At 39.2% G+C, this 27,465-nt stretch overlaps 2 protein-coding genes across 10 annotated transcripts; both read left to right on the top strand.

Annotated features, from left to right (window-relative positions):
• Window positions 1–192: 192 nt before the first annotated feature.
• hps3 (HPS3 biogenesis of lysosomal organelles complex 2 subunit 1) lies at window positions 193–17,675 on the top strand. Of its 9 annotated transcripts, none has more exons than XM_067513008.1 (26): window positions 193–319; window positions 2,484–2,630; window positions 2,746–2,817; window positions 3,106–3,199; window positions 3,316–3,389; window positions 3,983–4,195; window positions 4,376–4,445; window positions 4,645–4,733; window positions 4,875–4,992; window positions 5,326–5,479; window positions 5,580–5,662; window positions 5,770–5,944; window positions 6,400–6,481; window positions 6,615–6,772; window positions 6,949–7,050; window positions 9,690–9,798; window positions 9,926–10,027; window positions 10,925–11,187; window positions 11,957–12,134; window positions 12,319–12,552; window positions 12,638–12,835; window positions 13,027–13,230; window positions 14,115–14,219; window positions 14,450–14,656; window positions 14,759–14,846; window positions 15,988–17,675. In XM_067513008.1, the coding sequence occupies exons 2-26, from the start codon at window positions 2,580–2,582 to the stop codon at window positions 16,113–16,115; spliced, it is 3,351 nt and encodes a 1,116-aa protein (XP_067369109.1). In that variant the 5' UTR covers window positions 193–319; window positions 2,484–2,579; the 3' UTR covers window positions 16,116–17,675. The 9 variants fall into 9 exon arrangements, with proteins under 9 accessions (XP_067369109.1, XP_067369111.1, XP_067369113.1 ...); XM_067513010.1 differs by lacking the exon at window positions 193–319 and adding an exon at window positions 630–698; XM_067513012.1 differs by lacking the exon at window positions 193–319 and adding an exon at window positions 1,219–1,369 and having other exon boundaries at window positions 4,379–4,445.
• Window positions 17,676–17,763: 88 nt separating this feature from the next.
• On the top strand, window positions 17,764–26,112 carry LOC137131571 (uncharacterized). Its single transcript, XM_067513017.1, has 16 exons — window positions 17,764–18,589; window positions 19,649–19,690; window positions 19,794–19,976; window positions 20,091–20,165; window positions 20,847–20,965; window positions 21,269–21,443; window positions 21,562–21,687; window positions 22,007–22,044; window positions 22,151–22,244; window positions 22,491–22,705; window positions 22,853–23,033; window positions 23,274–23,357; window positions 23,485–23,630; window positions 24,223–24,464; window positions 24,586–24,695; window positions 25,157–26,112. Exons 1-16 carry the CDS (start codon window positions 18,458–18,460, stop codon window positions 25,307–25,309), a joined length of 2,115 nt encoding a protein of 704 aa, XP_067369118.1. The 5' UTR covers window positions 17,764–18,457; the 3' UTR covers window positions 25,310–26,112.
• The last annotated feature ends 1,353 nt before the right edge of the window (window positions 26,113–27,465 follow it).

Raw genomic sequence — 27,465 nt, 5'->3', positions numbered from 1 at the left:
ACAGAACTGGGTGGTTCAGGATTAACTCGGGATAAGATATATTCTAGTTTGAGTTGTGGTTAAATTGTACAAATTTAAATCTGTGCCAAATCGAGTTATTACTACTGATTACAAACATTTCATAGTTCATAGCTACCCGGGGAGGGGGGATGAGGGGCCCACAGCTCATTCTTGCCCTGGGGCACCTGATAATGTACTTAGTACGGCCCTGTTGAAGTCTTTTCTGAGTTTTCAACTTTTTCCAAGTTTTGTCACCGCTGCCATCTTCCAGTGAAACCTCAAATTAATTTTATTTTTAATGGCGACCAGAACAGACATTGTAAGTTACATCATTGACTACCGCTAACCTGCTAACTATACCGTTAGCCGCATAGCCTTAAGTTAACCCACTCGTTTAGGCTACACTTGTCAGTTCTTCCGTCTCTTCTTTCTCTGAGTAACCAAAGTGCCTCTCTTATATTATCTATACGTATAAATATGTGTTTCAAATAAATTGCATATGCAGTGTCCTAAAAATGTAACTAATTCACCTTATCAAATACAAAACAAGCTAGTGGCTAACGTTTAAACAACATAATGACGGTGGCCGCATCAGGACAAAATACATTGATATCCGAGTTAACGGTGGAGCAATTTCAAGAGGACGCGAACGGTTAACGGTTTTAAAGTCTGGTTAAATAAAATGTTAGAGTTTTAAAGTAAGTGAAGAAAGAAAATAGTAAGATGCATAATAGTTTTTTTTAGTGTTTTGGTTAGATATGTTGACAGATGCGAGGAATTTATGTGCATGTTTGAATGCGTTTGCAGTCTTATTGTTAAAAGTGCTGTCCCCGTGTTAACTTCTCTACGAGGTGTTGGTGTTTTTTAAGATGTGAATATTTATAGTTTAACATAAATTTACATATTTATAGTTTAATGGCTGTAGCAGTTTAAAGAGACCACATCTGTGAAATTTTATTTCCTCTTTTTACTGTCTAACAGTTCAGCAGTAAAACACTATCAGCTGTTCTGTGAAATATCAGCAACATCTTTGAAATTAAATATCCCATATTACCGAACTAGTATTGGTATTTCTTATTTATAAAAATTGAAACAGTACTGTTACACAAACGCATTGTAAGGGGGAAATATACATAAATGTGACGGAAAAGGCTCAAACTACAGAAAAATAAAAAGACACCCAGCCTTTATATTGTGACAGTTCGAGAACCAATGAGAGCGTTAAACGTAATTGAGGCAGAAACTAGAGCCAATAAGAATTAGGGGGGCGGGCTCTTTGTTGTTGTGATAGACTTCCTGGATTACAGCATGAAATCAATATAACTACAGAAGAGAAGTAGGAAGAGACTATAAACCGACTCGGATGCAGGTAATATAAAAACCTACGGATTAATAATAGATTATAAAAGTCAGACTGTGACGATTTTGACAATAAATAGACGATGCTATTCTGGAGTTGAACTGAAAACAACTGGAGCTTCTACTGCTCACAAGACTGGGGCATGTGATATCGATTAGAGAAATTCACATATGACTACCAGACTGCACTGCCACAGCCACAGACGAATCTTAATCTAACATTTAAATTAGCTGTTAGTCCCGTGTTTCCCTTTTAACACACTTTTGTTCTGTTGTTTCCTAATGCATTGGATACTTTCACTTTGATTGAATGTCAGGACTTCAATGGGAGGCAGATAAAATCTAGTCTTGTGATTACTTTTTTCTGAATACTCCGATGTACATAATTTGAGGTTTAAAAAAAGTATAAAAGAATGTCAGATGGATTCACTAGATCTCTAAAGGCAAAGAAAAAACATCAAAAATACAGCTAGTCCTAGTTGGAATTATACTGTTTTTTTATGGGAAATACTTCACAAGATTCACTTTAATCCTGGGATTTCTGGAAAACAAATGTGGCTGTTAACTTTTTTGTCGACTTTTTTAGCAGCTTTCATCAACAAGGAGACTCAAAGTGGGCAGCATTAGGACACAGTATAAGAAAAGAGAAACAGGTCAATGTAAAAACACACATCAAATTGTGATAAGTATAAGTAAAATTAAGCAGACAAAAAAACAGTACAGGGCTAAGATATGAATAAAAAATCCCAAATATAATTTAATAAAATGCAGTGGGTAACAAGAATGCTATTTCTCATGTGAATGAACTGAGAGTTTATATATAAAATACATCATGTTTTGTGGAAATTTGCTTCAAAAACTGAATGATGCTTTGTTGGTGCTTTGATAAAATGTAATGTTTTTACACCTGATCTTATAATCTAAATAATCTGAAAAAATGGATGAGGATTTTCCTCATGTGTAACACCTGATAATATCGTGTGTATTTTTCCTATCAGCACAGCTTGATACAACAGACAAGTGAATTCCTTTTAATAACCAAAGTCCACGCTGATGTTTATCCTTTTTTGATACATATGAGAAGTAATACTTTTTTCATTTTTTTTTTTTTTTTTTTTGCATAGAATGTCGGTATTTTGATGAATGAAGCCTCCAAGAACTGCAGATAAAGGGGTGGAGTTTAGAGATTTCACAGGGACACCAGCACTAACCGAGCAAACATGGTGCATGTCTACAACTGCCATCCTTTTGCCTCACAACAGATAGTGCAGGTAAATGGTCCTGGCACATTCAAAATATACATGTTTTAACTCGACTATCACCATTAATTAAACAAGTTCTGTTGTGCAAGACTCAGGTGTTGACTACCTTCATTTTGTGGGTCAGGTGGAGCAGGAGCCTGGACTGGTCTGCTGTGGAGGTGGAGCACTGTTTGTGGTGGCTAGTGGAGGATGCAAGGTTATATTTAAAATGTCAATATTTTTATTGCACTGTCTGCCCTCCTTTCTTTCTTTCTTCCTCCAGAAAGGACCTGTTTCTTATTATCTGTACTCGCTTTAATCCAGTAATGATGTTTCAGCTTTGCTAATGACAGTAGTAAAGCCTGACATAAAAACATAGCAGCTACTTATCTGAAATATTGTTCTATTTTTTTGTATATTGGTGAAATAATTATAATAGAAATTCCAAGAGCCTTTTGGAAATTTTCTGTAGGGTACTGACTGTGTTGTGCTGAACTAAACTAAGGTGGAGGCCTACAGTCTGGAGCAGGAGGGCTGCCCTCTCATCTGTCGATTTGCCACCATGGGAACTGTGAAGAGCATCCTACACAGCAACATAGGTAAAAACAATTCCCCTCTCGTCCTTTGCCAGTCTCAGTCTTAAGTCAGATCAACTTGCAGCAGCTTATTAGAATGTGCAGTGGGAGAGAGACAGCAAATCATTCTTTTCCAATAGGAGATTACCTGGTGACAATTGAGGAGAAGAACAGTGCCACTTACCTGCGAGCCTACACCAACTGGCGATACCAGGTACACAATGACCAGTTTTTAGCACAGATCCTTTACACCACAGTGCTGGGAAATATAAGCACTGCTGAATCTTATTTCTTTTGTATATGCTTTATATGAAATTTATATAACTGCTTAATGTGATTTAATGTTGCCTATAAAATAAAAACGTATAACAGCCTACAAAATTAAGCTAGAAAACAGTTTCTAGATTGTGGAAAGGGGCTTGAAGTACAAACACGCTGCCGTTGCATTAGCATTAAACCTGGTTTAGATTTGTGTAATAGAGACACCATTTAACTTTCTTTATTCTTACCAGCCCAAATCCTTTGACAAACACTTGGATTCAAACTCGCTGAACAACATGGACTAAATGACCATCTCATATTTAGTCTAAGATCTGACTAGATTATTGTAAAAGAAGTCGTTCAGATCCCCAGTCTAATGTTAGACTAAAAACCAAATGGTACAATTTCGGATTTTAACTGGAGCTGTCAGTATAGAGAAATAAGTTCAGTCCTTATAATGTGTTATAGCAGACTGCTATATGCATTGTTAAATAAATTTACCGCCTTTAACTAACATAATTCATGTTTTTCATGTATTCCATTCAGGCAGAGGAGAAGGCTCGTGTTGGGGTGCGTTTGTTAGGGCATCTGCTGCGTGGAGTGTCCATGCGGGGTGGAGAACAGATGGAGATCATTGAGATCCCTCTGTCAGAGCGTCCTCTTGCTGTTGCGTGTTGCTATGTTACAGGAGATCTTCTTGTTGGCTGCCAGAACACTCTGGTTCTGTTTACTTTGAGGAGAGAGAACCAGCAGAACCTGGTACGTATCTATCTGCTGATGTAAATTGGCTTCTTTAGTTCTTTGCCTACAAGCAGAGACAGATTCTCTCTCTTTGTCAAAGTGACAGTTTTCCAGATATTTATTGCATAATACCTGTTGTATGGACGTGGACTTTTGATACAATTAATTCTGCAGTGGCAAAATCTTCTTTTCTAACAGCAGAATCAGAGTCAGCAGACCGCTCAGAGCCCCGTGCCAAACATTCAGCAAAGTTCCAGTCAGAACCAAGGTAACTTGAGGACACCAAATCACACTTAAGTAGCAAAACAAGTAAACAGGTAAACGCATTAAATAAAAAAATGGGTTCTCTATTGTTATGCAGTGAGTCAGTCAAAGTGCCATCACTGCTCACTGCTCACTTTTTACTGATCTTACAAGTGACCACTGTGGCTTTCTGCTCTGAGTATTCTGTCCTCTCCTGCTTATAGGTCTGTTGTCAGGTTCAAATCTGAATTTTTCCATCCTGGATTTTGAGCGCTCTGTAATCCTGCATCTTCCCAAAATGACACCTAAACAGGTCCTTCACCTTTAAACAATTCTTCTATTTTTTTGTATATTTTTTCTGTTATTTCTGACATGTAAGAGGTTATTTTTCTTTTTCTTTTTGTAAAATTAAAAAAGTCTTTTACCTTGCCTTCAACATCTCCTCTTCCACTAGGTGGCGCTGTGTGTAGGATACATAGCAGTGCTAGCAGACCTGGAGGTGCTGGTACTAAAAGTGGATGCATCATCTGAACCCAAAACCCTGGAGGAATCACCAGACTCAAATAATATGGGTAACTATTGCACAACTTCATCAAATTATCTTCTTCTTATTCTTCTTCCTCCTCCTCTTCCACGTCTACACAAACTGTGGTATTATTCAGATATTCCCCAGCAGGCAGCACAAAAGAGGATGCTTTGATGCCTTTTCTGTGTGTTTTTGGCTGCGTTTTGTTTACAGGATATAGACGAGCCAACTGACACTTTTTCATTTTATATACTTTAACGGATTAAAACCTAGTGAAAAAAAGAATGGATTTTAGTCCCATAATCTAATTTATGCCTCGTGCCTGTCTGTTCACACTGTGTGTTTGTGTGTGTTTGTGTGTGTTGGTGTGCGTGCCCAGCAGATGATCTTGAAGACCAGACTGACTTCCTGCTCATTCCAAGACATCAGGAGTTGCTCGGTGATCGAGCGCAAGACTGTGATATTCCTGTCAGCATTGAAAAGACTGGACTGGAGGACGCAGGACAATACACACTGTCATATGTTCTTTTCAGGTGTGTGTATTTTTGAGTTTGAACTTTTCACTTTCACAGTGGGAATAATTTTGAAGTACAAGATGTAGTATAATTATCCGGTGCCTCTTCTGTGCTGCAGGCGTTTTACTCCAGAGTTCTTCCAGGGCTGTAGTGTGGAAGAGACACAACTCCACTCCCTACAGCTCCACCCGCTGTTCACCAGTGAGTACTACATGTGAGACACAGGCAGTTACATCATCAGTGACTCTGATGTTAAGGGAATTTACAATCACTGTCTGTCTTTCCCGCCACTGTATCACCCTCTCCAGGTAACCAGTCAGTGTCTTTGGAAGAACCAGCATGTGTTTTCTGCTTCTTCTCCCTCCCCACTGCCGGCTACCTGTACAGTCTCAGGGGTGGAGTTGAACTGCTATCCACCTATCAGTATCCAGAGAAGGTCCTGGAGGCAGTGCTAACAGATCATCTGCTGCACGTAATAACTAGGTATGCCTGACGTTTAATTTGACGCAGTAATCTTTAATTCTTTAAAAATTGAAATTAAACCACAAATCTGCATTTTTTTCAATTCACAAAATACTGACTTTGAGAAACTTAGGACTCAGTATGTGGTTATTACATTTTAAATAAAAAGAGCTGCCTTGATCTGTGGACCAGATGTGTGGGTCTCTCTCCTCTTTTCTTTTCTCCTCCCCCACGCTGTTACTCTGCAGCAGGAACACAGCCGAAACAAAGACTGTTACTGTTTCTGTAAAGTTCTAATCTGTGATGACCCTTCTAAAATACATCGGCTGGGAGAAGAAGTCAGATTACAATGCTGCTGTATACGTATACACACATTTCCAATAACCTGGTTACTTATGTGCATGTAAACAAAGTCCTTCTTCTTTACCTTTGCTACTGCTATAAAGGTTTTTCAAATTTTGCTTTGTGCCTGGTAGGAATGCACTGCAGTGCTTCACAGTGCGCTGTGCAGCAGTAGCTGCCCGGATTGAAGACCCCTATATTGATACAACCATGAGGGTATGGGACTCTTCCTTGAATCTTGTTTCCTATAATAGCTGATTTGAGTGGAGGGCTTTACAGCACAATTATGTGTCTGTAAATAATTATGAAGTTTATGTCTGTGTGTGTGTGTGTGTGTGTGTGTTTGTAGGCCTGTCCACCATGCAGCCTTGAGGTGTGTGCACTCAGGATGCAGCTGTTTATCGGTCTACGGTCAGTGTGTGTCTACAACCACCATGTTGTCCTGTTCTCCACAGCCGATACGGAGACACCGGAAGAGACAGAACGCAACAATCAGCGCAGGAGCATGTACGTCACGTGCACAGTTACACACATTAGTTCAGTTTTAAAAGCTTCATCCTTGGCCACCTCCGTGTGGCTACCAGAATGCCCTCAGAGAGGGATTCTTCAGCACTGGCGATGTGTGCGTGCAGACAACCATAAACCTGTTTACTGTGTGTGTGTGTGTGTGTGTGTTATTTTAGCGAGTTGAAAGAGCACACAATGCTGACTGGTGTTTTCCTGGCGGTGGGAATCGATCCCGCAACCATGCCGGCTCTGGAGAGCCTTCTATCACACCACATCCTGTAAGACATGCCCCCCCCACCCCTCAGCCTCTGTTGTTACTTCCAGCGCAAGCTGCACAGTATTCACCTTAGCAGATGATTATTAACCCAAATCCTTAAATTATCCTTTATTTAATGCAATTTTTCTCTTTTACCTTTGAGGTCAGAGAACAAAAGGTTTCTCTAATCACAGTGGTCATATATATTGATAACTGCCAGCTAGAGGTACGGCTAGCTTTCAGCGTTTTTGGTTTATTATATGACAAATGAAACGTAAAATAAAATTTAATAAAGTCATCAGTCTAATCCTGTTTGTCAGAAACGTACATGGTAATAATTTGTTTAAACAAGAAAATACAGATAAAACAATAACTGCCTTGGAACAAGAATAATTAAATATAAAGCATTTGAAATAAATATGAAATAAGAGCCTTTGTAATTGACTCTTTGAAAATAATCAATAAATAAAAAGTAGGTTTTGTTTGTTTTCATTGGATTAAGTAATTTAGAGTCTCCCAATGGTTGGTTAAGGCTTTACCTAAAACGGTTAGAGTTGGGCTTCGATGGCAACATTCTAAAACTCCAAACCAGCCAGTGATTTCAGTTAACTGACCTTATTGTGGGTGGGACTTTGCAGCTTGGTCTAAACGTGGCAACACTATCTGTTTTAGTCCCTAAATTCCCCCCTAAATTAACTTCTCTCAGTGTGTGTGTGTGTGACTTTTAGCTCACAAACTAATTAAGTTGTGGCAGGAAAAAAAAGGACTGTTTTGGATCTTACACGACTAACTTAATAACTCCCTTAACAAATATGTATATTACCCACACTGGCAAAAGAAGCGCAAGTCTTTGATAGGTGAGGTAAACTTCTTCCAACTCGATCTGATTGTAGAAGGTTCCTTAAAGTTTCGCGGTGAGGAAGACTTGCTATAAAACTTAATAATGATAATAATCCAAAATGCAGGTGTGTGCATATAGATAGATAGATAGATAGATAGATAGATAGATAGATAATATATATAGATAGATATATAATATATAGATATATATAGATAGATATATAATATATAGATATATCTATATAGATATATAGAGAGAGAGGCTTTTGCCAAATGACTAAATACTATCCTGATATCCTGATACTACCCCGTATATCCTGTTCACTAACAGCTCACAAACTCTGTAATGTAAAATGTAGTGCTACATGTAGTATTAGGCAGTAGATTCATCATATAGCACAATGTCCAACACATTGCTCTGTACTGGAGATGCTCCTGATCACAGTTCATAGTCTTCTCTCTAGTAGTTTTTATTTATTTTTTATTTTTTCATTTTAAACACACCAGACAAGAAAAGGTGAATATGAAACAAGACATCGACATTTCAGCTTTTATTTCGAGGTATTTACATCTGGATCGGATACACGGCTTAGAAGATGCCACCTTATGTTGGAACCCACCTACTTTTCATGTGAGCAAAAGTATTGGACAGAATCTAAAATAGATTAAAGTGAATAAGACCTGATATTTAATTGCAAATCCTGTGACCCATTGACCACCAAACTTCTGCATTCTTCCTCTGTCTTCAGTCTCCTCTTTAGCAGGTAAAATGCTCTACAGGGTTTAAATATGGAGATTGACTGGGTCAGTGTAAAACCTTCCACTTCTGGCCCCTGATGAAGTTCTTGCATGATGAACGGTCTCCCAATCAGTTGGGTTGCATTTTTATTTAAATTGGCAGACAAAGTGTTTCTGTAGACGTCACAGTTCATTTTGCTGCTCCCATCATGTGTTACATCATCAATGAAGATTAATGAGCCCGTCCCAGGAGAAGCCCAAGCCATGACATTACCTCCACTGTGTTTCACAGATGAGCTTGTATGTTTGGGATCATGAGCAGATCCTTTCTTTCTCCAAACTTTAGCCTTTGTATCACTTTGATAGAGATTCATCTTTGTCTCATTAGTCCATAAAACTTTGTCCCTGAATTTTTGAGGCTCATCTCTGCACTTTATGGCAAATTCCACCCTGGCCTTCCTATTCTCCTCTTAGTGAGTGGTTTGCATCTTTAGGGTTTTTCTTTACAGATTTCACAATGTTTCTGCCATCAACGTCTGTTGTTTTCCTTGGTCTACCAATTCATTGTCTGTTACTTATTACACCACAGTGTTTTGTTTCCTCTTCAGGACATTGCCTGTTTTTTACCCATAGTTTTTATGTTAGTTACACCTATTAACTATAAATGCAGCCTAAACGGGAAAAACCCAAATCTGAAACTAAGCGTAGACATTCAGTGTAATTTATTGTGTAAATATTCAATGTCACAGTAGCGACAAAATGCACCTGTCAGTCACCAATACTTTTGCTCACATGAAAAAAGGGTGGGTTCAAACAAAAAGTTGTATCGTTTAATTTGTGTATCCAATCCAGGTGTAAATACTTGGAAATAACCAGTGAAATGTGGATCTCTCGTCTCATATTCATCTTTTGATGTCAAACACAAATGTTTTCAGTCTACAGCAAAAACAGTGGAATTGGCCTCACTGTTCTAATACTTTTACAACGTGTGTATTTGAAAATCCATCCACACAAAGAACAAATGAGGGAACATGAAGGTCAAGTAACAGCATTGTTAACACTCTGTGTGACTTCTGACCCCAGGAGCAGGAAGTGGACAATGTCTTCTCCCAAACAAACCAGTGCAACAGGACACGGTTGGAACCTGTATGTGGTCGACACAGTCTCCCCGCTCACTCTCTACCGAGAAATGGTACGTCCACTTTATTTCCTATTGTACCAAAAACCAACTACAGTCTCAATCAATTGTCTATTTTTGACTGTTGAGTATTTTTGTATTATTACAGTGTGTGCAGAGTTAATAATGATTGAGGTTACAGGGAGCAGAGGGGAAGAAGGTGCAGGTCAACGTTCCACATCAACGGAGAGTGTGGAGAAGAGGCGAGTGCAGGCAGGTTGGAACAGGTGGAGAAAAGTGTCAGGTGTGTTGTGGGATAAAAGAGTATTAGTGAGAATGAACGGAAAGGTGTTCAAGAAGGTGGTGAGACCAGCAATGTTGTTCGGCTTAGAGACAGTGGCACTGAAGAAAAGACAGGAGGCAGAGCTGGAGGTAGCAGAGCTTAAGATGTTGAGGTTCTCTTTGGGAGAGATGAGGATGGACAGGATCAGGAATGAGGACATCAGAGGGACAGCTCATGTTAGATGTGTTGGAGACAAAGTCAGAGAGGCCAGATTGAGGTGGTTTGGACATGTTCAGAGGAGAAACTGTGAATATATTGGTAGAAAGATGCTGAGGTTGGAGCTGCCAGGCAGGAGGTCTAGAGGAAGAGGAAAGAGGAGATTTATGGATGTAGTGAGAGAGGACATGAAGTTAGTTGGTGTGAGAGAAGAGGATGCAGAGGACAGAGTTAGATGGAGGCACATGATTCGCTGTGGAGACCCCTGAAAGGGAACAACCCAAAGGAAAAGAAGGAGTCCATCATTAATGATGGTCGTGATATAAAAAGAAATACCAACAGAAAAGAATAAAGTAAAGTACATTACATGTGCAAAAATAAAAGAATGTACAGATGAAAAAAAAGTACAAAATAAAAAAAGCTATCAACACGTATCATCCATTTGTATTGAGAATCAATACAGTGCCTTATTCAATCAGTTTGTCTTTAATTGATGCTTTGAATTTTATTTTAAAAAAGATTAATTTGCAGCGCAGTAAGAATTTTTTTAAGAACTTTTGAAAACAGACAGGAATTTGTGTTAATGCAATGGCAGATGGTTTTGCTTGTTTACATTTTAGTATTAAATGGTCAGAAATTTGCTGATAGGAGACAAATTGCATCTGTAAATACTTATGAGCCTGCACACACCTTGTGTTGCAGGTTGAATACAGTCAGCGATACGCAGAGACCAACCCGCAGGGCCAAAGCCTTCGACACCTCCTCAGCGAAGCTCACCTACTCCTACGCAGCGCCTTGCTCCAAATATCAGGGCGGCAACAGAACAGGGATTGTGACCCTGCAGTGTCTCTGCAGACAGATGCAGACGGACAACCAGAGAAACAGACACGTGTAGGGACAGACAGACAAGAACTGGAGGAGGCACTGAGGCAGAACTGTGCACATCTGGGAGACTGTTTCAGCAGGTAGCACATACTGCACACACACCTCCACACAATTCAGCCAGTGAGTCTATGGACTCCGGTTCCCTTACATCACTGCAATTGATTGATGTAATAGTGGAGCAATTAATATATCGGCAACATTTAGAGCTTCACATTTTTAATATAGAATTCAGCTTTGTAGTTATGCACATTTTTTACTACTATGTTCAATTTTCTTTCCTTTCCCACAAATGACTATTTAATTTCTCGTTAACACAACGCTTTTGTTGTGGTTATCACTGTTAATCACTGTTAATTAACTACTGGTAATCTTTTTAAAATTTCCATCTTCAAATGGCAGTTTTGTCTAATCAACCATCCAAAACCCAATAATATTGGATTTACAGTGATATAAAGTTGCAACAGCAGGAAAATCAGAACGGAGAATGTTTGGTATTCATGCTTCATAAATTATTCTACTATATTTTTATGTTTTTAATTTTAGATACAATAAGCAGATATAATAATAATAATAATAATAATAATAATAATAATAATAATAATAATAATAATAATAATAATAATAATTATAAAAGAGTCACAATGAAAAAGGATATTCTATATTTGGCATTATTGGTGATAAGGCCATATTAATTCATACTTAGACAAATAAGAAATGAGTAAGACATCAGAAAGTTGATGATAAAGATAGACAAAGACACCAGATTACATATATTTCAAAATATGTCATAATATCGATCACAGATGGTGTTTTAGTTTTCTTTTGAATCACTAAAACCTCTTCTATCAGGAGCAGCCAGAAAGACTGCCACCTGGCTTTGCCGTACTACAGGATGTCTGGCCTGTCAGTCGCAGAGGTCTTGTCGAGGAATCACCCGCTTCCCAGTAGCCCTCACTCCTATGGCCCCGGCTTCCTGTTTTATCTGAAGCATTATCTGTTAGAAGAAACGGAGCAGAGCCTCGGGCAGGTACGAAAAGTTTTACACCCTGATCGGGTTTTCCGACTTCTCGCTAAATTAAGATGTTGACTTAAAATGTGCTTCTTGACTTAAAACAAAAAGTGCACTTTATATTTTGCAAACAAAATAATACTGCGGAATGATGCATCATTAGAAATATGATACATGACAAAAATATATTCTGTTCCTACAGGAAACAGCCAATGAGGTCATAGAGATATTCAGCAAATCGGAGCCCTCAGAGCTCATCAGTGTGTGTGCCAGTCCGCCCATGATAAACCTCAGTCCTGCCAGGACACTGCAAATTTTACAACATCTGGAGAACACAGCCGGCGTGTCGGTTCCCCTGACAATCACTATGGCAACCATGATGCTGCGTTTGAACAACCTGCCGGAGTACACACAGCTGATGGGGAGACACACTGAGGTTAGAGGGACACAACATGTTTATGAAGAGATTCGTTTACTTTTTTAAACGTATTTTTTCTACAATTGATCACCAATGTGCTCAGATGCAGCTGGTGTACGGATTCATCGAGGAGCCGAGGCTGCTGCTTCACGGCGTGGGTGGAGGCCTGCACACACTCATCCATCCCACAGCGTTGACTCAGGAGCTGGCAAAGTCCCAGCCTGGACTGCTGGTGGCTGCCATAGTAGCTCTGCATGAGAACAGCAAAGTCCAGCTTGAACAGGCTGATCACATATTCAAGGTGTGGATGTGTTTTACGAATTCAACTTGCAGATTTGTGACATTGGTCACCAGGCTTGATTTAAGCAGAAAAGCTCATAGAGTGAACACATTGTCCTCATTTTGTGTAATATGATCAAACCTACTGCATGTACCTGTACTTCTTCAAATAACAGCAATAAAAGCATGCAGAATGTGTGTTTGTACGCCCAGGAGCTGGGCTGTGAGAACTGCCTGCAGGTGGATTTCTGGGAGGCGATGCTCATGGCCTCTTCGCAGGAAGCCGTCATCCAGGAGCTTCTGTTCCGATTGGCATCTGTCTACATTGAACGACTGACAAACACAAACTCAGATACACACTTCAGCGCTTCACGCACAGCTTCGAAACACAGGTCGTTGAAGTGCGCCGACGATCTGGTACAGTAGATACTTTGTTTCATAGCTGCGTGCATTCTCCTCAAATATACAATATTGAAACATTGAAACCTAATTAATCCAGATTCCAGCTTTTCTTAAAATGTATTGTTGGACCCGGTTGGAAGCTTTGTGTATTGTATTTTGCTAAACTTTATTCTAGTTGCAAATTACTATAATTGTATAAATATTGTGTTCTTTTCAGAAATTAGTACACGTAGACTCAACTCTTAGTTACTAAGCTCCTTCTCAAACTGCACCAAGACCCTTAGCTCACTGTGGTCCAGCTCCAACAAACTCTGTTTTTGTGTTTCAGTTAAACAGCTCTTTACAAAGTGTTACGCTGTGTGTTACGCTGTGTTGTCCATGCATTCAGCATGTGATCATGGTTGTGAACACAGTTATAGCAGTTTTTTTACTTTGAAATATTCACCGGCGCAGAACAGAACGTCTTTACGTTTGCGTGCCCTCACCAGATCCATTAACCTGTATCACTGGTGTACCTTTATTTTCAAAACCATATGAATAAACTCCTCCACCAATCACATTCTCAGATCACTGGACACACACCTCGTGACCCCAATGTTTACCTGCAAAAGGAAATGACACAGAACAGTTTAGTATCAGAGTTGGAATTTAAGTTCAGTGTAAATTCCATCATGAAGGACTATTTTGCTGCTGTCAATGTAAGAATGAAAATATGTTCATATCCTTTTTTAGCTTCCAATGGACATTTATATGCTAAATTTTAAATTCCATGTTTGTCGGCTCTTGTGAGAAGCTGCTCTGCTGCTTTTAACTGGTCCCTGGTCACCAACTGACCATATTTGCAACAAACATATCACAGGGTTGAAAATGCCCTGAGATGCCTCAATGTCTTTTTTCAGATCAACTCGTGCTCCCACTACGGTGCTTTGTATCCGTGGCTCACAGTCCTTAGTCCAGCTTACACCACCAACTTCCAACACCTGGAGGTGTTACACAAACTGCAGGTAATTTGTTTTTCATGTTACCCACAAATAAGTTGTAATTAAGAACAGGCACTGTTCTTTTAAGGTGTTTTCAGTTTTTAATCAGGACTTGAAAACAGCCTGAATGACTAATTTGACTAATTCACATACAACAAGACCCAGTTGCATATAACCAGAAGTGCATATTCATGTGCAGAATATATATAAATGATTTTAATAGTCTTTGTTCTCGTGTTCGCCTGTCTGTGCAGTCTCTCCTGTGTGGACCGTCTCTGTCCATGGGTGCTGTCACGCCCCTGCTTGAGCGTCTGACAGAGGAAACCCTATGGGGCTTCAGCCTGCACCTCCTCTGTGCCACCAGAAGGGGGCAGTATGACAGCAGCATCGATAAGCTGCTGGACAGGTGTCCTCAGGCCATTATAGCCTACGCCAATCACCAGTTACAAGACAAACATATGGTCTGTGCCTTTATCCGGTATCATGGCTGTATCTTAAGTTTACTTTATAACCAATTTTTCTCAAATTGTTACGCAGTTTGTCTGGTTCTCTTCTTTCCACAGTCGATGTGGTGGCAGAAGCTGCTCCCTGAGCTTTGTAACCGGACGAGAGCTGCTGCCAATAACAGCATCCTATTGAATGCTCTTCAAGGTACAATCTTTTCCTTAACACAGTCCATGTTTCCAAAGCAGCAGCAGGCCAGACGCTCGCTACAAATCGTTTGTTTCTCACATGATGACCTTGTTCAGTTGATTGACTTGCACATTGGTCAGCTGGACATCAATTTGCATTGATTCCAGTATTTTCAGATTTAAATGAATTGCTTAGCATGCAGAGTCGGGTAGCTTGACCCTGAGACCACTAGGTGCCAGAGTGCTGGTCACAGTACAGTGGGTGGGAGGGATTGTGGACCTGGAAGGTGGTGTTTAGGTAGTAAGGACTGTTGCCTTGAGCATTGTGCAGGTGGGTGTCAGAGCTTTGAACCTGATGCAGGCGGCCACTGGATGCCCTTGGAGTGATGTCTGCCGTTTGGCGGATCAAATATGAGACATTCTGTAGGTTGTGCGGCTGGTAGCCGCACAACCCCGTCAGCCCCGTCAGCAGGGCACCGCAGTACCCAAAATAAGACGGGACCAGTGCTATCACGAGGAGGAGGGTCACATATTCAGAAAGGTAGGATCTGGTCTTTGTGAGGGTGTCGAGGGCAAATCTACCTGTCGGAGGTCACTGAAGATCCCAAGTTGATAAGGTTTTATTCAAATTGTGGATTTGATTAACCAAGTCATGCTTTAATAAACTTTCAGGAAAGTTAGGAAAAAACTAATAGAACACACCAGACACACAAGGAGTAATAATTATTTTTGTCTGTGTCATGACAAAGGTTTTTTCACATAAAGGAGAGGGCAGTGGAGGATCTTATAATTCTTTGATTTAAGACTTAAGTCATTCCAAGGCCCAGAAATTAAAAGGTGCCTCTTTTGTTTAGCTAAGCTTCATTTAGTCAGGGATGAAATCTAGGTCATTTCTAAAAAGGATCTGTACTGTGGTTTGGTGTATTGTTTTATGAGGATGTTATGTTTGTTATATCTCTGCATCCGAGATAATGAGACACAGGTAGACTGACGCTGATACTGAACTTCTCACATCAAGACTTTACACCGGTTATGATGCGTTTGTCTGGAATAACAACTTTAGTTTGATCTGTTATTTCTACTGGACCTCAAAGCAGAGATTGTCAAACATTAACATTATTTTCATTTGGGTTTAACTTGACTCATTTATGTGCCAACAGAGACGCTGGTCGTGGTTGCCATGGAGACAAGCCCCGCCGAGTTCTTGGAGCTAATACCTGATGACGGCTCGGCCTCGTACTTCCTGCCTCACCTGTTGACATGCACCCAGAGACACATGGTGGCCTGAGTACAGGATACAGTGGCGCTTTAAAGTTTGTGAACCCTTAAGAACTTTCTATATTTCTGCTTAATATCCTAAATAAGAAAATTAAACAAATGAGGAAAAACCAATACACTTATTGTTTATACAGTGGCAAAAATTGTCCACTTCAACCTTGAGCGACACATCCGCTCAGAGACATATTAGCGCATTTCTCCTTGCATAATATTTTTTTTTTGTGGGATTGACGTCAGAACTTTGACCCCTGACAAACTTCTTTAAACCTGTGGTGTCTAAATTCGACCTTGATAGTGAAGACCTGCATTTCTCTTGTACAATCTGATTGTCTCCCCATTGATTCAAACAGATTAAACAGCTTTCCACAATAAATGGATTCATACATGTAAGTTTGGTCACATTTGTTTAATTTGGTTAACTTGATCATATTTTAGTGCATTAATTCAGAGACTGAATTCTAAAGAGTTCACAAACTTTCAAGCAAAATCTATATAGTGGATTGATTGATTTGTACATAAATGACTTTTTAATTTATTATACTTTATGTAACATTTTAAACCAACGATGCTTAAGCTAATAACACTGCAAATATAATTTCTACTGAACACACCTATTAAACATTTCAAAGTGCTGGTGGAAAAAGTATGTGACGCTTGGATTTAAAAACTGCTTGAACCTTCTTTGGCAACAACTTCACTCAAGCCCTTCCCTGTAGCTTTGATTTAAATGTGCACAATGTTCAGGAGGAATTTTGGACGATTCTTCAGCTCAGACATAGTCTTAGGATCTGGTATGAAGAGCTCTCTGAAGGTCACTCCACAGCGTCACTGTTAAGTCCAGGGGTAGGCCACACTAAAAAGGCAGATTTTCTTTGTTTGCATAGACGGGGATGAGAAGATTGGCACATGGGCACAGAAAAGGTCCCCAACCCTCTCTTTTGTTGGTGGGTTTTGTGCCATTTTTTTTTTAATTTGTGTGTTTTTAAATATCATACCTATTGTGAGCTGTTCTGCATCGCAATCTTCCCACCATTCAACTTCATCTTTCTGATAATGTCTTATGCATAAATTAGCCATTGCAGATCCACTGCATGTTCTTCTCAAACAACTGTAGTTTCATCTCCACAGATAACACATTCAATCAGACAATCTGCCATATACAACTATCATGGCCAATACATTACTCAAAACGTCCATCTGTCATGCTTTTATACGGCCTTATCTAGCTTGAGAAGGAATAGGTATTCAGTTTCACACAGAGAACACAGTCCAAAGACAAAGAAATGGAATGCTTTAGTTGACGGGCATATTGATTGCAGATGCTTCAGGCTGTGGTTTTGTAACATCACTACAGAAATAAGATGTGGATTTGAACAGTTTTCAATTCTGACTTTGTTTCACTAGAAAATAAACAATCTAATAATACTGTAACAAGATTAGATAGTACAGGTAGTTTACTGTTACTAAAGCATGAAAGATATACTTTTTAATGGACAAATTACTTATCTGCCATTTTTGTATCAGAACATTAACTGGAAAGACACCAATAATAAGTGGTATGACAATTGTATTTATAATGGACTCTAGTTGCTAAGTCACACGTGTCAGAAGAATGAATGCAGTTGAATAAAGCACTGAATAAAACAATTCAATGTGATGCAATTTGACTTGACTCCAATTCTCCTTGTACTCCTTTTTAGAGACCTTCATATCCAAATTTAGGGTTTATTAAAATCCCCTTTAATTTTCTATCCTTGTTTTGGGTGAAAACAAGTTTTGACAAAAAAAAGCTAAGAGATCAGTTAAGTGATTCAATCATCTGATCACCTACTGATAAAAAAAAGTTTGCAGACAATGTGTGAAGAGTGGGTGATTAATGGCAGTGGGTGTGTGTTTGTCTGTTCACTTCCTGATGAAAACACTCTTCTGAACACTTGCATTCATTGTGTGGAGCACATTATTGAAGTACTCAAGCTGAGATTTTAAAATTAATGAGATACTACCGAACCAATCTGAGTCTTTTTATGAGAGTATCTACAGTGTCCACACAACCAATCACAGCCTGACAGCTGAACTCTCAGCCAATCACAGTTTTAGCCTCTGATAGATCCCAGCTTGAGGTAATGAAGCTCGACTGTTTAGACTTCTGTGTGGGGCCTCCATCAGCCAAGGAAAACTTGGAGGTTCGGCTGTTTGTGGGGGACCTGGGGAGGGAACATGAAGCTGTACTAAGCATGAGATCAATAAAGAGGGAGGGAGGTAAAAATAAAGAAGAACGGAGGAGAAGCTCAGGCGAAAGCCAGGGCAGAGATCTAAAGACAACAACTGAAGGTCAGAGGGGAGAAGTCGAGGATGAAGTCTGGTGAGAGGAAGGTGGCATTGCTGGCCATCACAGAGCACATTGAAATGGATCTGCTGTCTTCAGAGGAGCCCTGTGTGGTGATATTAACACAGGAGGAAGAGGAAGAACACAGCTTTCACCAGGTGAGTCTTCACTGTCTTTAGCTTGATTTACAATCACAATTAAAAGACTTTAATTATGTATGAAAAGGATGGATGTGTGCACACATGTTCTCACTGCTAATATCCTGCAGCCCCTGATGAAATACTTGCAGTCAGATGCCACTAGAGCAGTAGTAGGGGAGCAGAAAATGGCTTTTGATGTGTTACTGTGGCTAAACCGGTCAAAGGGGATTTAATACATGGATGGATCATGAGAACACACCTAAGACGCCCAACTGAGGGACATTTGAGACAAATCACCTAGAACAAGTCACATGTAACTACAGGCATCTTCAGTAGTCAACTTGTGTGTTTTGCCTTCGTCTTCTTTTGTCTCTTATTGGTCTTTTGGTCATTTTTGATCTTTTTTTTTCATTTTGGTTGGTTTGGTCCCCCCCCTCCCGCTTTTTATCTCTTTTTGTTTGTTTGATTTTGTTTTTGCCTTTAAAAAATATTTTAGCTCTTAATGTTGTTTTGCGTGTCTTTTGTTTTTCTCTTTAGTTATTTAATGTATCATTTGACTTGAGTTTTTCTTTTCAGTTACACTGTTTAGTCATTTTGTGTCCCCTTTTTTTTTTTGTCTTTTTGCATCTTGTGCCTAAGCTCTAATACTTTCAACTAAAGCCTATGCTCCTAAGGCTTATTTGGGAATCTATACATTACAGAACTGAGGCGACTGTGGTGCAGGAGGTAAAGCGGTCGTCCATCAATCCCACAGTTGTTGGTTCGATCCCTGGCTGCTAGGGTTACATGTCAAAGTGTCCTTGAGCGAGACACTGAACCCCAACTTAGTTTCTCCCGGTGTGTGTGTGTGTGTGTGTAAATGGGTGAATGTGTAAAGCTTTGAGTACCAATAGGTAGAAAAGTGCTATATAGTTGTAGACCATTTGCAAAATGATTAGAAGTGAGGAAAGCAGGGTATCAACAGGCTGCCAGCAACTTCTGTATGCAAGTATGAATGTGTTATTTTGTGTGATTTAGCCATTGAAAACATAACGATTGCTCCCCAACTTATTGTATTTGCCATTGTTTTTATTATAGACCAACAAAGTTGAGTTGCCCTGGAATCAAACAGACACTAAGGTAGTTATGCCCTGGAAATCTTTGCAATTTTATATATTTCTTTTCATGATCAATGTATGGTTTCATATATGGTCATTGACAGTAAACCTTTTTTTGAACCCAGAGACACCTGGAGCATCCTCTGGTCCCTGACTGTGAGGAAGAACCAGTTTTTGAGGACCAGACCAAACCCAGTCAACCACAACCAACCAAAACCAAGACCAAAACAGAGCCTCCTGCCAAGCAAGAGACTGGCCACCACACCCCAGTCCTGAAATTCATGGAAGACATAGAGATAGAAATGGAGGTTGGTTAGGATTCATTTGTCATGGTTTTCGATATCTGCATTTTTCGACTTAAACATATTAATTTTCAGGTTTCTTTGACTCCTTTCATCTTGTTTTACTCTCCCTCTCCGCAGATATTTCCTCCTTTCAAAGTGCATGAAAGTGATTTAGTCGAGTTAAGATCACATGATTCTTCCATCATGATTCCGGTACGTCACCTCAGGTTTTATCAAGTGGTCATTTAATATCACATGGATCTAAAATAATGAAAACTTAAATATCATCAGTAGAACACATATTCCAGACAAACGCATGCATGTAAGAAGAGTAAGTGGCTTTTTGTGTTTGACGTGTTTTGCCTGTCTGTTTTTTTTTCTTGTATTTATTTTAGGCCAAGTATTGATTAATCTATGAGGAGGTTTACTGATTTATTTTTTAACTGATTAGGATTTTTTTTAAAAATACCAGTACATGCTGAAAAACACACACTGCAAATTCCTTTCCGTGGAATCCAAAAGGCTTTCGTCTAATTGTTTGTTTTATCAAAAATCAGGTTAACAAAACAAGGAAATTAGTTTCCGATCATTTGAAAATTGAGCTTATAAACATTTGAAAATGCTAAATGCTTATAGCAGAGCTCAGAAACTCACTTTTTTACTTGTTAAATTATAACAATTCTTCATACATTCTCTGTTGATGGACATAATTCCAGTTCTTTGTTCAATTACAGAACCAGTGTCCTACTATATTTACAGTAAATCTTTGGAACTGTTGCATAATTTCCCAGTTAAAAATCCACTAATAATATTTTAGTTAAGATTTTTATTCTGCAATGAGAAACTGTGCAGGAGCTTATAACTTATCAGCATATCAAAATCTATCTGTCGCAGCCGCCCCCAAACAAAGCTCCCCGACTTAAATGGAAGAGGCCGGCTCTACAGAAGACAGGACTGGTGGTCAAAGATGTCATCTGTCTACCCAGAGGACATTACATGGCACAGCTGGACAGGTGAACACACTGGAGAGGTGTTATCCCGTTCATCCCATCACTCTTAGCATGTAATGCTCAGATATTTACTGATCTGATTCACGATCCTCAGATGATGAGTCCTTTACATTGGGTACTGTGAACATTATTATTGGAGACACTCTCCGTTTAGTCCAAAACATATTAGTTATTTTTGATCAAATCTGTTTTTACAGTAAGGTATGTAATATCATTCCTTGTATATTATGTCGTAATATACTTGATTGATACAATCAGAATAGCTCTCAGCATAAAGACATTAATAAACTCTTTTCTCCACCCCAGACACTTGGTTCCGCATGGTAAAGAACAAGAAAGTCTATCTGCCATGGGACTGACGTCTCGTATCACCGTTGACTATGGCTGGTCTGCCAATCAGATGGCGAGTCGCTTGGTGATGCTCTTTCGGGGGCATTTTGTAAAACAGGCTGGACAAAGGTTCTCCTTCACATACCTACAGGTGTGTGTGTCTGGCTGAGCGGGAACTGCAGTTTTTGTTTTTTTGTTTGTTTGTTTTATTTTATAATGTTTATTTATTATAATTATAATATAATTTATTATAATGTTTATTTTTCCAGTGTGTGCAGGGCTCCAGGGTGCTGTTTGTCCCAGACACTCCTGCAGAAGGTTGGACTGGAGAGCAGGTACTGAGGATCTCTGGACATGGACCATTGTACCTCTTCAGCCACCAGGACTTTCCTCAGGTAAACCGCTGAATCTGTCGTGTGCCAACTTTATCTCTTTCTTTTGCTTTGTGGCAACGTGATCAATAGTTGTCACTTCAATGCATCATCTTGCAAGTATAATCAATAACATCACATTTCTAGCTAATCGGATGTCAATCATCTTATTATTTAATGTGTGTTATCAAATAATTGTAAATGAGGTGATGAGTCTTATTTGTACTGATTTAATTTTTTTTGCTGTCTTTTTCAGCTCTTATAAATTTAATCTGCAGTAAAAAAAAAAGTTCACATACTGTTTATGTTTTGTTGTTATTCTAAAATGTAATGATCTCTCCAGGCAGAAACAAAGAATTCAATGTCACCTGCAGTGAACAGGTGAGAAAGCAACGACAGCTTTGAAAGATTTTCAAACTTGCCAAAAGAAAAGGATCTAAAATGGATGGAAAGCTATAGCTGAAAGTCCATGTACATGTCTTGTCAGAACAGAGTTTGGTCTAGAGACCAGCACAGACGGCTTCCAAGGCGCCAACCCTCAGCTGGAAAAGCAGAGTCATGTCTGCAGAAGCACAGAGGAGGTAAAATGTATTGCTGAAACTTTCCTGCATTGTTCTATTTCAAATATTATTTAAAATATGTTGTTGTGAAACTCAAAATATTTCAGTTTGCTAATAAATATCTATTTATAACTTTTATTCACATTATTTTTTGTTTTGTTTGTTCTTTTTTTTTTTTTTTTGTCATTTGAAAAAAAAAACAATCTTCGTAGACCTGTTTTCATCTCGTGTCTGTCAAACTGATCTCTCGATCTCTCTGGTTTGCAGTTCACATTAGACCTGGGCACGATCCTGGGACTCTTCAGACAGGACAATGTGGATCGAGACGCAGAAATCCACATCCAGGTGAAGCGGAGAGACGTGCTCCAAGGCGCCCTGAAGGCGGTGAGGAGGCCGGGCTTCTGCTTCAGGAAGACCCCCATTATTACTTTCTGTGGAGAGGAGACCCGCGGTCATGAGGGGCCTCTTAGAGAATTCTTCAGGTTTTGATCGTTTACCTCATATTTTACCTATAGAGCTGTTATTTCAAACACAAACTAGGAGATCATGTTTTTTTTTCCTGCTGATTCTGAACTATGAAAATGCTATAATACGTATGACACAGTAATCTACCCTTTGATCGCATACAGGCTGACTCTTCTCGAGCTCCAGCAAAGCTCCATCTTTGAGGGTCATCCAGGACGCCTCTTTTTGACCTATGACCTCACGGCTCTTGAAGACAGGAGGTATTATGAAGCTGGCGTTGTGATTGGCTGGTCTCTGGCTCATGGTGGACCTGGACCTCGTTGCCTGCACCCTGCACTCTACCAGGTTGTGTGCGTGTGTCTGTTGTGTTATTACTTGGTCTTGGTTGTTCTCAGTGCTCATTGCTTGAATGTTCGTTCACTGCACTTCCCACGTCCTTATCTGTGCAAGTTGTCTTTCACTTTCTGTTTACTAATAAATTTCAAGCAGATTCACAATGGTAATAATTTTAGTGTGGACACTGTATTTGTCCTTTTAAGAAAATTATTTTCATCATTGTCCATTTTATCTTAACATGTTTAACAGTTAATGTGCGGCCACAGTTCATCATTGGAAGACTTCATCTGCACAGACATTGTTGATGCTGAAGTCCAGATCCGACTGCAGCAGGTAACACACACACGCGTAATTCATTAATCTGTTTCTGCATGTGGAGTTTATGGAAAGGACATCAAGAATAAAGCAGCTATAAATGGTAAACACAACACAAATCACGTTCCTCCTGCTTTGCTCACAGCTGCATAGTTGTACCGATGTCAAGCTGTTGCCGCCCAGTTTGTGTGACTGGGTGTCGAGCTGTGGCATCCCTGGAATTTCTTCAGCCCGCTGTGATGAAATGCCTGCTATCTATAGCCATCTGGTCCAACACCATATCTACCACAGGTAGGACACAGACAACCCAACCCCATTACGCTGTGTCAAAAGGAGATATAAAAAAGAAATATGATTTTTTTTTCCAAAATACTCATGAAGAATTGGATGGGAGCAGCATAGAAGTTTTGCTAAATAAAATCCCAAAACGTGATGGAACATCTCATAATTTATATCATTACTTTTCATCAGGTCAGTATCATGATTGGCTATAAAAAAACATCACAGAGCAGCTGATTATAAGATAATTTGAGGTTCATCACTGTGAGGAAAACAAAAAGAATGTTCAGCACCTTTCTCGACATAAAATTGCCATAAATTTGGGGATTTCATAGTGTGTTGTGATCCTTGGGCCCACAGGGTCCACTGCATTAAAAACAGATCTGATTCTGTGGTGGAAATCACTGTATGGGCTCAGGAACATCTCTGAAAATCATTATCAGTAAAAACAGTTTATTGCACCCACAAATCAACCAGTTTCACAAATGCATCTGAGCTCATTTAAACTGGACTGGGGCAAAGTGATAAAGAATGATGTGTAGAAAACTCATCTCAGGTGAGCTTTCTAAACCATTAAACCACAATCCCTCCTGCTGTCCTCCAGGGTGGCCAGCATGATCTCCCAGTTCAGAGAGGGGCTGAACAGCTGTGGTGGTTTGTGGGATGTGGTACGGTCCCATTGGGAGGCCTTTGTGCCTGTGATGACGGGTGTTCAGCAGCAGCCTCTGAACCTGGAAGGGTTTAAAAAACTGTTTACGGTCTGCTACAGTCGCTCAGACTGTCTGCTGAAGGCAGCTGAGGAGGCAACATTTGGACACTGGGAAAGAGTCCTAACCTTGATTAGTGGTAAGACAGAAGGGTGAGAAAATGAAGAATTAAATAAAAGTCTCGTATGATTTTAAAATGTTGTGTTTTAAGTTGTGCTGCGAGGATCAATGAACATAAATTCTTCTTTGTGCATCATAAGATGGTCAGGCAGATTTTTCCTTTGAAGACCTCCTCGCCTTCATCGCAGGAGCCGATCACCTGCCTCCTCTTGGGTTCCCCAGATTAATCTCTCTGCGTTTTTACTCCCAGGTTGGTATTTATCAGAACCACAGGAGAACACCGAGATCTCAGACTTCTGTGAGGCTGTGTGACAGAACGAGCTTTCTCAACTATTCACCTGCGAGACAATTACAATAGTTTGATCTTTTTTTTTTCTTTTAATCTATTAATCATGGCACCATTATCCTCAGATTTCACTTGATCTGAATTTGGGGTAAGATAATGGAAACCTTGGATGTTGGATTTTACTATCTTGAAATTTATGAACCTGTTATTCCAACAAATTACTGACCTAAAATTTGAAGACATGTAATCAAATCAGTTTAAATTTAAACATTAGCTGATCTTTGGTGGGTGAATTTTTACAAGGAGTCAGTTGCTTACAGGATTAAATGATCATTATTATGCCCTTTTGTTCTTTCAATACACAGTTTTTCTTTCTTGTCAAAACAAATCTTGACGTCACTTTTTGCCTTGAATCGAATCTTCAGGATGCAAGCAAGACAAGTGTGCGTCTGCCCTACACCTCCACCTGTGCTCTGGAGCTCTTCCTGCCCAGGGGAGTGCCGAGGGTCTCTGATCTGGTGGCGCTGCTGAGCAGAGCCGTGCACGAGGCCCTGGGCTTTACACGTTTTCCGACCTAGGAATGTGAAGAGGACAGTTTTGGTCCACCAGGACACCTCCTGTTATAGTAATTTTCTCCAGGATCTTAACAATGTGATTAAGCTGCACCACAGCTGGGGATGAAGTTGGTGCTTTGCGAGCAGTTACACTATTCACTCATTTGACTTTGTGAACGAGTTGCAGGCCAGCGAAGGAAATTTTATTTGGTAAGAATCAGGTGATTAGTAGCAGCTATGTACATGCTGTGATTTATAGTGTGTTTTAAGAACCAGAATATTATTTTGAAGATTAGGAGGAAATGATGGCTTGACAACAGTTAGAGTAGATGGATTTACGCCTGACAGACAGTGGTTTCCTCAAAGATGAATTTTTCAGGATGTATCATCCATGTTTTATTTAATTACTAGTTTTTCTAACTAATTTTTTACATAGAAACTTCAAATGTCATGCACAAGTTTTAAATTATGCATTTTCAATCTATAACTAGTTTAATTACATACTGTATTTAATATCTTTCCCTGAGAAATGTGCAAATTACTCGATTGTAAAAATCTTACAAAACCTTTTGAATTTATAATTTGATTTTCAAATGTTTTAAAACAGATTGGCTGGCAAATTAATGTATATTTAATTCTTTATTGCTTTAAAATCTGTGTTAAATAAAGTTCATTTGGAAAAGGGTTCATTGAGCACTGGGTGCTTCATAAACATTTGTCTTGTGCTTTATAAGGGTATGACAACAAAAACTAACATGACTGTTAATCTGGTTTTATTCAAATAGTGTTACATACAAGCAAATGTGATAACATAACCTTTTGTGGCAAACAAAACCTCAAACTGGATCCACGTTATTAATGCGTGCAATCAGCCCGAACCTGCCCTGAGGCTCCTAGACTTCCTTCTCTGTTCTATATTTAGATGTTATGCTTAAGTGTGCATGTTGTGACATTCTGATCGTTGACTTCCCTGAAACGTGCTACATCGGTCATACAATTGGTATGAGGCGCTTGCCAAAATGGATGAGACAGTAAGAAACATAATTTCCTGGATTCTCATCAACAGGAAAACCCTAACCAGTTAAAACGACATGAATACTGAAACATCTTAAAAACCTTTCTGAAGGATCAAATTGCTTAGTGTGAGATTCCTGTTCCCACACTGTGCCAATAATTTGACACTTCAAGAAAATATACCAGTGTAATATGGCAGGTAACATTCAGGTGCCAATATGAAGAATGAAAGAGGGTTTGATTTTTTGATAGATCCTTTTTTAAAGAGTTTTTTTTTTAAAAAAGATGATATGTGATGGGGTTTGCAAAATGTATTCAAATATGTATCTAAAGCTAATATGAGGTTTCAACAAATCAGTCTTTGAAAGAAAAACTCATTAATGTAAAATTCCTATTTGTTTGTCCCTGGAGACTTATTTCCTGCAAAAAGTAGGAACTTGTATACATTTGGTTGACTTATCTCTTGCTAGTTATCCTTGCAATTGTTACAAGAAGCAAAACCATATTTCACTGTTATATGTTGGATGATAAAGATGCATGAAACAACATTGATCGTAACATCGTGAAACGGGTCTCTCTTAATTAGAGACCTTGTTTCTCAACGAGACCAACCTATATAAATAAAGAAATAATAATAAAATAGAAATGGGGCCTCAATGGGTTGCTGCCTTTATTCAAACTTGCTTGATGCCTTTCAAAGTGACGAAAACGAGTGTTCCATTCAGAACCTGGTCTTGGAAAAACTAGATCGAGAAAAAACAATGAATGAAGAAGGTTATTAGATGATGTATTTCATTCCCGTCACCCCACACCTTCGAATATTTTAAGGCATCATTAACGTTTAATCAATGTTTGGCTGAAGAGAATGAACAAGTTATTTTACACGTTTTGTAACGTACCTGTGTTATATATTTAGTGATTGTGTCATTGTTGACCTGCCCATAGGTTGTAATCCTCATCTTTAGATGTGCCAGTGATCCTTAAATGATTTTAAAAACATATTATTACATGACAAATGACCAAAAAGACTTAGGTTTCAATCAAAGAATACAATATCATGCAGTGATTGCAGTTGCTTTACAAAATGTAAAAACCGAACCAAGCAATTCATTACTAAAGTCTACGACCGCTTCGTACAATATGTTATACATGTTCAAAAATGCCCA

The sequence above is a fragment of the Channa argus genome, chromosome 8 (genome assembly GCF_033026475.1).
Source record: "Channa argus isolate prfri chromosome 8, Channa argus male v1.0, whole genome shotgun sequence".
Taxonomy (NCBI): domain Eukaryota; kingdom Metazoa; phylum Chordata; class Actinopteri; order Anabantiformes; family Channidae; genus Channa; species Channa argus.
Note: the sequence above shows the minus strand (reverse complement) of the source record. Positions and strands in the feature narration are given on the sequence as shown.